At 49.8% G+C, this 11,823-nt stretch overlaps 1 protein-coding gene across 1 annotated transcript; it reads left to right on the top strand.

Moving 5' to 3' along the window:
* The first annotated feature begins 3,843 nt into the window (after nucleotides 1–3,843).
* LOC311373512 (cbp/p300-interacting transactivator 3-like) lies at nucleotides 3,844–8,890 on the top strand. The gene is made up of 2 exons (XM_084490265.1): nucleotides 3,844–3,999; nucleotides 5,314–8,890. The coding sequence occupies exon 2, from the start codon at nucleotides 5,328–5,330 to the stop codon at nucleotides 6,150–6,152; it is 825 nt and encodes a 274-aa protein (XP_084346391.1). The 5' UTR covers nucleotides 3,844–3,999; nucleotides 5,314–5,327; the 3' UTR covers nucleotides 6,153–8,890.
* The last annotated feature ends 2,933 nt before the right edge of the window (nucleotides 8,891–11,823 follow it).

The raw sequence follows: 11,823 nt of genomic DNA, 5'->3' as shown, positions 1-11,823 counted from the left end.
AAAAGGACCCTTGCCCAAACACGTTGTTTTCCTAACATGACCAAACCGAAGCAAAAAAAACAGCAAACAAAATAACAGGGCGGAGAGACAACATTCCACCGGGGCTAAGAATAGCAAAAAGCGGACCCTTTTCTCCCTGGACTCACTGTACAAAGTCCGGCCTTGGACACCAGAGGAAGCGTGGGTGGTGCGTGTTGCCCGTACTTTTTGCCAATTCAGCAAGTCAGACGAGACAAGAAGACAACGTTTATAAATGGAAAAAAGAACCCCTCTCGTTCCAACGCAGCGTTTAGAACCGCCCTAATGCTCCATATTGACGTGCGTTGCTTCCTTTCGATGAATGAGCGCGGGGGCTACGGAGGTGGACGCCAGTCACCTTGCGGAGGTTTTAAAAAAAGGGGTCGGCTGAAGCCTTGTTGTTGACGCTCTGGGCCCGGACAGGGTTAGTCACGGCGTGGGCAATAAGGAAAGAGTGACGCGGGGCCCTCCGTCTTATCTTCTCCCTGTTTGCCGGCCCCGCTGCTGCAGTCATCAGATCCTTTAATCTGGACACTTTGAATGACGGCCCCGACACTGGGTAACCACCCCCAATAAGACGTCAGCACCGTCCCAGCCACACACACACACACACACACACACACACACCATCGGTTGTCTGGCTGTTGTTGTTGTTGTTCCCTTGACACTGCGCTTCGTGACGTCACCCCCACCACCACAAGCTTTTATTTATTTATTTATTTCCCTGCCCCTGTTTAACATGTGGCCAGGATCTCACCCGACAGTCGGGCCCAGGAATGGACCTAGTCCTGTATTTGTGGCGAGTGTGTGTGTGTGTGTGCATGTTAGTGTGTGTGTGCATGTTAGTGTGTGTGCGTGTTAGTGCGTGTGTGTTGGTTCGTGGTCGTTTGCATTGGTGTGAATGTGAGTGTGTGTCTAATGATGAGCCAAATGGAGTCGATGAAGCAAAACTCAACTCTCGCACCATGAGACCTGGGAACCTGAAAGGTGCCCCCCTTTCCCTAATCACACACACACACACACACACCTCTGATGCAAAGCGAGGGTTACAAGCCCTCGGGCCAAGCTTGCTGGTATGTGAACGAATGAGCGAACATATGTAGACTACACACAGGAACACGGTATGGTAAACTCAACATCCACACACACACACACACCCCTCCCCCACTCCCTCCAACACACACAAGCCCACACACACACACACACATGCTAATAAAGAGGAGCATATGGTCTTATACCACTACCTGGATCAGCAGGTGGGAGCCCCTCCCCCCGCCCTCCCCCCCTCTACCGGTGACTCGTCAAAAGGAGAAGAAGAAGAAGTAGGGAGGGGTGAGGGAGGGAGGGAGGGAGGAGGGGGGAGGATAAGCAGGAGATGGCCATTGCTATTGTTGCTAGCCTTAAAGACAAACACACATACTAGCTGAGGTGTGGACAGAATAGAAAAATTCACACACATACAAACACACACACACACCTACACACCTTTAAGGTCAGGTGGAGCCTCACACTCACTCTGTGTTTTGATCGGAGATGCGCGAGGGAAACGGTAAAGGCAAAACAGGTTTTGCCTTGGCGTCTAAAACGTGTGTAACACTGTTTTATATAAGCCATTCGCTCGTTCTGCAAATGTCAAAGACAAAAGATAAATATATTACTAGCAGCAGACTGTAGGATATGCCGCCGGCAAATATTGCACTAGCTCAGTGACTAATAGACAATTAGACAAGCCGGATAATGAATAAAGACTACTCTACGTGACTTAAGCATGTTCTATCGCTGTGGGGTGTTAACTACAGAGCACTAGGGTTTAGAGTCTGATAGTGACGTATGTTTTGGATCTTGTGCATGCATACACAAAACCAACATTATATGGCAAAACATCTACACACAGCAATATGCAGAGTCACTGGGGTGTGGTGTGTGTGTGCATGCATGCTTATGTGCATGTGTGTATGACTGTGTGTGTGCATGACTGTGTTTTTGTGCATGTGTGTGTGTGTGTGTGTGTGTGTCAAGAAGGCATGAGTAATGCGAAACCTAGACGTATATGCCGATAAGGGAAAACAAGACAAAGGGTATAGGTTAGCTAGAGAGAAAGAGAAAGGAGAGTGATAGAGAGAGAGGGAGGGGGAGAGAGAGGGTGATAGAGAGAGAGGGAGAGAGAGCAATACGTGCTCTGTCTTATCTTTGTTATGTTGCTCTCAGTGCACGTTGAAGGATATAAAAAAAAGTGGTGTCCGATCAATCCTTGACTTTTTCCCCCAAGCAGTAGAAGGCAACGTCTCTGCCTTCACTGAAACATGAATGGATACCTAGCCAAGCACCATGACCCTCATTGACCTCATTGATAAAGAAAAAATATAGATTTAAGATGATCATTATTACGATTTATAGATTTAAAAATATATATAATATATATAGAGAGAGAGAGAAAGAGAGAGACCAGTGATCTGTGTTCGGAGGCCGGATATTGTCTTAATGTAATCCATCCATGGATATGAACGATACAAAGAGCCAAAAAGCTTCGGCAGATAAAGAGCACCCATAAAAGGACTGCCATTTTTGGTGGATGCATTTCTAGAGAAATAAATAAATACATTTTTTTATATGAATCTTACAAAGACACACTTTTGCAATCATCAAGCAATCACCAGTATGCTGGAGGAGAAAAGTCGTGAAAACCTTGCGGGTGCATTTCACGTTGATGCTACGCCTGTGTGTCATAACTTCTCTACTTGCAAAACGCACCAAACACACACAGAGCCCAAAGTCCAGATGGGGTTGAGCAAGACGTGCACAGCCACGCCGTGCGCTGGAGTCAAGTCACGACAACCGGACATAGGTCAACTCAAAGAGACATAGGCAGGCCTACACAACGGCCAACGGCCAGACTGACCGAAACGGACAAGTAACAGCATTCCTGAACCCCAACAATGGGCATGTAAAGCAGGGGGTTCAGAAACCGAGAGAGAGTGCAGGAGTGTATAGCCGCATTTAAACGTCCCTAAAAAAGGGGGCAGGACACACACATTCCTGCGCACCAATGGGTGTGTGGACTAGCCTGTGTGTAAACAGGGTTTCACGCTGGGCTCCTACATACTTGCTAGTCGAGTGGTTTCCATTGCATTAAGGAGGAACATGCAGGCGATAACGCCGATGCAGTCAATGAGTGGGGCCAAGCTTGTTGCTCTGCCGCTCGAGCAGCGGTTGTTCATTGATGTCGCGCCGCGCGTGCTTCCGTGTGTCATGACGTTTCGCGCGCGGCTCGCGAGACATTGGAGAACGGGCATTATTGTTTCACGTGAAAATGATCCCGCGGGGACTGAATGGGAGGAACAGTACAAATAAACAAATAAAACGGCCACGCCATTGTTGTTCCCACCAGACACTTGGTACAAATGAGCGTCGGTTAAGAACGCGAAATTATCTTTAGAAAGAAATGTGTACCTATTTTTCTACCGCGTTCACTTGAACGCCCATGTCGTTTCTATAAATAAAACAGGCCTACACGTAATCCCGGCCTATTAGATCATCATCATCATCATCATCATCAAGTTATCATCTTTCTAAGAATAAAGGATTATCATTTTCGGCGTAACGTTCAATTTCCCAATGCACGGCAGGAATCTGGTTGGATGTGTTCTTTTAGGACACGTTCAGAGCAGTCCTGAATGTTTCTTTGCACGGTGATTAAGGGGAGGACCAATCGCAACAAAGGATCCGGAGAGGACGGTAGCTCCGCCCCGCCCCTATCTCCGCTGCTTTATAGATGGATATAATCCTAGAGTTGACCCAGAAAACAAACTCCTGACTGCCGAGCGAGAGCGCCCCTTCGCCGCGGTTAGACGAGAGCACCGCTTCACTCACAGCGGCCGGACTGGACTGTATGTGTCGGTGGACTCGGCGTCGACTGGAAGTAATCCGACCATCCGATTTCGGAGTGCTCAACTCGCTCAACTTCTGAATAGGGATATTCCGGTAGGTGTTTTCTGATCAAGCTGATTTTTTTGTGGTATTGAAAGGGGCAGCAGATGCATGCATGTTAATGGACACCGCTCGTTCGTTCTGTGTGTATTTTAGGAGCGCTTATATTGTCGTGGCTTATGCTGTAGTCTGATTAGGTGAGGTTGATGACACGGGTGTAAGAGGTGTCTATTATCATCTTGAAATCCTATTCCACGCGTTTGCCTTATTGATCTGCACCGTGGTCGGACGTGTTCTTTTACATGGTAGCCTCCGTGTCGCTGAATGGCTCATTGGTTGTATAATCGGTAAGCTGTTGGGTCAGTTCAATTGGCTCGCGTAATCGATCCCTTTTATTAATAACACAGATACAGGCTAATAACAGTGAATACGGCTCTTTCACTGTTTCGTTTGTTTGAAGCGACGATCGGGCAAAATCAGCCAGAGGACCCGTGCTGTTTAGGAGGAAGATAGACGAAAAATCACAATGGGTTATTCGAAGGAGGGAGGTTATTCTCCAAGTAGTCTGATTAACTCAACGACCATTGCGAGGTTTAAACCGATAGGCCTACAGCCAGGGGCACGGGAGGAGATGTTTGAGGAAAAGAGAAGAAAGAAGCGAGAAATTCTTTGTTTTCATTGAAGGCAAGGAAGGCAGCGCATAGACGTTCACACCGGACTTTCACATTTGCCTATTTGAGATCTGATTTGGCCTGGAACAGATGGATATTATAAGAAAACGTCTAAAATGTATACCAATTTAACGGTCTAATTGTTAAACAAAACCATTGGCTGTTAAATCTCATAGTCACGTTTGTAGTAATGTATTCAGGGCGACAAATCGCTTTAGACTGCACGTAGTCCATAGATTACGAGGGTTGCCCGTTATGATTTGTAAAGAGAGCCATTTGTTTACAAAGATAAAAGATTTCACGGCTGTTAGGCTCGTGATAACCTTGTTGGGGCTTGAGATGCGTAAAGCGCCCATCCGCGTCCTTTTGGCTCCACGTCGCTCCTCACGCGCCAACCACCAGTGCGATCCTCGGTTTCCAACCCCTTGTGATGGTTAAATAACCGACATGTGCACTGCATATTGAATGAACATGACCATGCCAACGAGAATCATGTCAAGAATCAATTCAAGTTGGCAGAGCGTCGGTCTTTTTCTTTCTGAATGGTGTGTGTGTGTGTGTGTGTGTGTGTGTGTTGGGGGGCCAATAACAAAAAGTGCCTTTCCTACGATGCCAACGCATGCATGCCCACAGGACGCTAATGAATCCGAGCTGCGTCCACTAACACCCCCCCCCCCCACCCACCCTCCGCCCACAGGACCACCTCAAGTCATGGCCGAGCACATGATGATGCCCATGACCCACGGCTCCGCCGGTGGGGGCTTCCACGGCTTCCGGATGGGCATGAACGGCCCCTCGCAGCTGGGGGTGGGCCAGCCCGGTCTGCGCGGCGTCCCCAACGGCCAGTTGGTGCACTACGGCCGGGGGCCCCAGAACCCCATGGAGGCGGCCATGAGGCAGCGGCCCGGCATGGTGGGCGGCGGGTCCATGAACGGACAGGTGCCCGGGCCCCCCATGGCCAACCACCCCCACGCCCATCACCACCAGCAGCAGCAGCAGCAGCAGCAGCAGCAGGCCCACCACCACCACCACCACATGATGTCTGGGAACATGATGTACAACGGGCAGTCGCAGCAGCAGCAGCAGCAGCAGCAGCAGCAGCACCACCACATGCACCCCCAGCAACAGCAGCAGCAGCAGCAGCAGCAGCAGCAGCAGCAGCAGGGCGGGCACCCCCAGCAGTACATCCAGGGCACCCTCACCTCCCAGCAGCTCATGGCCAGCATGCACCTGCAGAAACTCAACACCCAGTACCACGGACACCCGCTGGCCTCCAACGGCCACCACCTGGCCAACGGCGCGCAGTACCGCGTGGGGCCTGGCCCGCTGCCGGGCCTGCAGCACATGGGCGGGCCCATGGTGCCCAGCGGCATGGACATGGACCTTATCGACGAGGAGGTGCTGACGTCGCTGGTGCTGGAGCTGGGGCTGGACCGCGTGCAGGAGCTGCCCGAGCTCTTCCTGGGACAGAACGAGTTTGACTTCCTGTCAGACTTTGTGTGCAAACAGCAGCAGACCAGCACTGTCAGCTGTTGAGCGCTCCCCGCCGCCACTGCCGCACTGCACCGCCGCCGCCGCCGCCCAACAGGACGGTGGCGTTGGGAGGGAGTCGAGGGCCCCGCACCGGGCCCGGGTTTCAGGCTGAGCCATAAGGGGACCATCGGGGCCCGCAAGTTTTTTTTTTTTGGAGGGGGAGGGCAGGGGAGTGGTAGCACAGCAAAAAGGAGACAATCTCTCTGTATATCTGTGTGGGTGTTTTTCGGTGTCTGTGTTTTTTTGTTTTTTTTTGGCGGTCTCTGGAAGACCGACCCCCGCGTACGAACGCGTACGTACTTACCGCGCACTGGCCTGCCTGTAAAACTTGCCGCAAAGACTTTTAAGAAAAACGACGGAAGAAAAAAACTGAAAAAAAAACGCCTGGGTTTTTATCCATCCACGGTGATCCAGAAACTGTGTGAGAATCTGCTGTCTGTGGCCAAATTACTGTGGGGGGGGAAAGGGGGACATCTTGACGCCATAGGGCCCCCACCAGGGGGCCCTTCTGGCCCCGCAGCACCTGTGCCTGCAGTGTCCAGGCTGCTGCTGCAACACGATTGTAACAGAGTGGGTTGGTGGGGGTTGGGGGGGTGGGGACGGGCACTGTCAAAAGACAATCCATCCTGGTCTTCTAGATTCTATTTATCTATTAATATATTTTACCGGCGCCGACGACGTTACCAAAACTAAAGTTTATAAGCGGCGGCGGCGGTGGCGGTCGTCTTCATCCTCATGAATCGGTCGTGACATGTGACCCATGGACGAAGGGATCCGAGAGAGACTAAGACGACAAGAGGTTGCATCTTTGTCCGGCCTGATTTCTGTGTCTGTATGAACTGCTTGTTGTCTCTACACATCCAGAATACACTGGGGGGGAGGTGGGGGGGGGCAGTTACAGAATGGGGGAGGGGGTCCCGCAGCATTCCATTACACCTGGCGATTCCCCCAATCACTTTGGTCCAAAGAAACGTGCTACCCTTTTTTTACTTTCTCCAGTTCAATGAAGGCGTGCACCATTAAAATGTAAAAAGGTACCCATTCGTTGTCAGAACATCACTCATGTAGCGTCTCTTGCCCACCACTAAGTTCACCCCGATTAAAGCATTTGCTTTAAAGATTGTCTCACTCAAACCAGAATCGGTGGGAGGGTTGATAACTAAAGTAAGGGCGAATAAGTATTATACCCGAAAGAAGAAGAACAAAACGCAACGAGGTGCAGAGAGGAACACACGTGACCCATTAACTCGAATGCGGCTCTCTTTGAAGGGAGAAGTGCATGGGCGACCTTCGAAGGAGCCACCGAGCCAGTGATTGTAGCCGCCCGCATTCTTGTACTTGACTTGTTAGCATTCCTGTACCGTCAGCGGATCGAAGCGTTTCCAAGTCAGCGAATACAGTCCTCTTCCCTTCCTCCCCAGCAGCCACTCCCCTTAGCGCCCCCACCCCCCCCCCCCAGCCCTCCGCTGAGCGGGGAAACACACTCGCTTTTCGATGGCCGCCATTTTTGCAGTTACAGGGGACCCCCACCCCAAAAACTATCGATCGCTAGTAGAGTTATCATTTCCCCGCCCCCCCCCCCTGTCGTTTCTTGTGGCCTCTGTGATGAGCGCACCACGCAGAGCGACCCCTTTACATTTTTTTTTTGTTTAACCCTCATAGATTCGCTTACGCGGCTGCTTTTTCCCAACGATAAGATTTAAATTACATGTCCGTACACGGTTGTCTTAATTGAGGTCGGCCCCGCATCGTCTCCAATGACTTAATAATTATAAAACGGACATGTTCTGTGGACCATTGCTTTTTTTTTCTCGCCCCTTTCCGCATAGTTTGTAATTACTTTCTCTCTCTCTCTCTCTCTCTTTTTCTTGCTCTCTCTCTCTCGCTCTTTCTCGGTCAAGGTCGCCATTTTTGCAGCTTCTGGCTGATTTTCCCTTTTTTTTTTTAACAGTTTTTTTGGTGTGTGTCATGTGGGCAAGGCTGAACATGGAATACTTTCCTGCGCTCGTGCTGCTATCTTATTTTCGCTGCGTCGTTGTCAGGAGAGTCGATGGCTGTGTTGGCTGTGTCGGGGGGGGGGGGGGTGACGACAGCAGACAGCTCTCTCTGTTCCACTGAAATCCCTGCAGTATGTGGCTGGGCCCCCTCCCCCCCCCCCCCCCCCATTCCTCATCACCTCACTGGAAATTCTCTCCCCCCCCCCCCGCTCCCCTCCTAGTAGGTTCTCACCTCAAACAATTGGCCCAGCAAGGTCAGTTTACTTTGAAGACTGGCTAGAAGATGTCCACAGAGCAACTTTAAAACCACAGGATTTTTATGTTTTATTCCCCCCCCCCCGCCACCTCCCACCCCCTGCATATTTAAATCGATGAACTTCTTCCTTTGGCCTTAGTGAGATAGTGGCCTCGGAAGATGCGCTATATCAATAAGAGAAGCCTTCTTGTGTAATCGTATCTCTGTACTGTAGACTAGAGGTGAACAATCGACCTAGATGCATTTTAAGGATACTTTCGAAAAACATTGTCAAGATGTAAATGTAACAAACAGCAGATTTTCCTCTTTTTTTTTTTTTTTGGTTTTGTAAGTGTTGAGAAGAGACTATATCATACGTTTTAGCGTCGAACGACCCACAGGGCCTCTGAGAATGTACAGTAGTGTGTTGTGGGAACCTGTCTCCAGATGGTAGATTCATGCGTGAGATTGTACTCCCCTTGTTCTAAATGACACAACTTCTATTTGGGTTAACCCTGCTTCTCCCCCCCCCCCACCACACCCGCTATCTCTCCTCCCCCCCCCCCCAAAGCTTTTGTAATGTTATTGATTCTATTTTGGGAAAATGTATTTATTTTCAAATAAAATATTTATTTAAAGAAACTGATGCTGGGGTGTTTTCCCTCTGATCTTCCATTGATGGTCAGGCTGGTTACGGCAAAACAGAAGATCAGAATTGATAAAGCAATGGCTGAATGTCAAAGAACTAGATACAACACAAGTAAACCACCAGGCAGCTCATCTTAAAATGATTAAAGGAAACCGAGGCCTTGCCCTTTACACTGTGGCATTACCAGTCACATAAAATCAGATCATGAATAAATGCCACGACACAATTCTCAAGGACGGGGGAACACACACACACACACACACACACACACACACACACACACACACACACACACACACACACACACACACACACACACACACACACACACAGTCTAGCTAACTACTGCTATTGTGGTGTGTTGTTACTTCAGTCTAGCTTGTCGGAGTGTGCTTCATGAACGCCTCCTCTCACCTGAACACCCGGCCAGCCATGGCTGACACTGCATAAACAGCGCATGTTAATGTTCATCGGGGGCCATTGATCCGGAGCCGCATTGATTGCAACGCGCTTTGAGTGGCCGTTGAGGTTAGGTTTATGCATGCAGTCGATTCACTTCGCAAACCCACAAGTGCCTTTTAAAACACTGATTTCCTGATGAAAACGACCAACCCACAGTCAACCTGCGTGCACCAAAAAGTGCCAACAGCAAAGACACAATCTTCTGATGGCTTCCAGTAAATGGGAAGCGACAAGGACGATGGGCCTTCATATCACATCTATAATCATCTATAATCTAATGATGAAGGAGAGCAACACAGAAGAGACAGCAGGCAACCTGCCCTGGATCTGATCTACGGACCCTCCGTTGTCCGGGAGACGTCTCCATCCAAAACCATTCATCACCCCCATGGACCACTCGCCCACAGCCCTCCTGCCTCCCCCGTCTCTGTGGTTACTGTACCCTAATAAAAGCCCGGACAGGGGGCTAATGCTGCTGCCAATTCCACACGGGGGTGGCGGGGGGGCCCCTCGCTTACCCCATAGCCCCCCGCCCCCCGACGGCCACATCTGGTGAAGGGAGGCAACGCAGCAACACAACTGCTGATACCAGGTACTTTAAAACACCAGATGAGCCTCCTGGAAGAGTGCGCCTGCCTGTGTGTGTGTGAACACAACTTTTACATGAAAGTATGTGTGCGCTGTGAGTCATACTTCACACACACACACACACACACACACACACACACACACACACACAGAACGGCTACAACACGTTTACCGACACGAGGAAGAAGTGTGAATGCTTTTTTTTCTTCTTTCACATACGGCCTCAATCTGTGTTCTGAACAGCGCCCGATCCGAGCAATGTGTTCAGGTGTGTGTGTGTGTGTGTGTGTGTTTCTTCCTTCTTTGCACTTTGTGTCACGCCGGCTTTTGACAGCTGTCCAGGTGTAGACAGGTAGCTAATCCACCCTGGCGCGGGACTGCGTCCCACTGTGTGTTTTCCGATGGCTGCCCCCCCCCCCCCCCACCCCCGTCGTCGTCTCAGGCCCTCGCTCCGTAACCAGCACTTGGAGGTGTCAGAGTGTAATGGTGACCGTGGCAGCCTTTAAACACAGGTTCCTACCCGGTGACTCAGCTCTGCCCCCTTACACCGCACTTTGTTTTCGTTGCTGCAATGCGTGGCGTCATTTGAAAATGGTGATTAACGAGAATAAAAAAAACACAAAAACAGGTGAGGAGGTTTTGCGTTGTTGTGTTCCCAGGGATGATAATCAACATTGTTAAGTGGCACATTGTGGGCCGCGCCCTTCATCAAAGCTCATGTGTCATCAGGTCATACTTTCTCTTCCCCCCCCCCCCCGCGGGAGGAAAACTGTTGACTGTAGAATGTTATCCTCTATCTCTCTCTCTCTCTCTCTCTCTGCCCTGGAGGAGCGCGGCGGCGGCGGTGACGTCGTCACGGTGACGAGGCTCCGTGGCTGGCCCTCCTCTGTGATTGGCTCCGGTTTGTTTTCCCATGTCTCGACGAGGAGTTGGCTCACCCCGTCGTGCTGGTGTTGACGGTGGTGGGAGCGGGCGGTGGTGTAAGAGGGAGGTGGGTGGGGGGGACACCCTCTGGCTGAGTTTCTCTGCTGCACTGTCTCTTCCTCTCTCTCGCTCTCTGTTGTTTTCTTCTTTTCTTTCTTTAGTGGCTCTTGCGAAATGACTCACCCCACCTGCCTCAGCCCACAAGCACAACGGCCCAAAATAAATAAATAATCGTAATCATTATAAACACACAGCGTTTGGCTGCATTCATCAAGGAACCTGAAGCGGGCTTTCAAAGGAACACACAACGTTACCGTTTGTTTACAACGGAACTGTCTTTTAGATTGATTCGATTGCGAACTGCAACTGTTTTGTAATGATGTGTGGAAAGGCGGATTAGAAAAATATCCTGAGAAATAGCACGTGGTGCTTTAGACTGAAACATGGAAATAAATCAATTGAATCTGGTTTATTTCACTTTCAGTAGATACAAAACGAGCAAGATGCAGATCTCAAGTAAATAGAATCAAATCCGAGCAGATCAAGAGCTAACTTCCAAAAGCTAATAGGCTCATACATCAGAATGTATCGTGGGATTTAGTGTTGGCGATACCCCATTTTGAGATAACTCAAAATGGGGTAAAGTAAAACCCTAGATAAACGTAAACATGCCGTATTGTAGTCTAGTCAAAACGTTGTTTTGCCACGTCTCTCAGTTTCAAACAACAATGCCACCCCATAATGACTAATCATTTCACGATTAATTACAATGACCCAAACATACTACCATTAACATTCCTACGCTTCTATACTTTCGAA

The sequence above is a fragment of the Micromesistius poutassou genome (assembly GCF_964030765.1).
Source record: "Micromesistius poutassou genome assembly, contig: SCAFFOLD_1555, whole genome shotgun sequence".
Lineage (NCBI taxonomy): Eukaryota > Metazoa > Chordata > Actinopteri > Gadiformes > Gadidae > Micromesistius > Micromesistius poutassou.
This window is presented reverse-complemented; position numbering and strand designations above follow the sequence as displayed.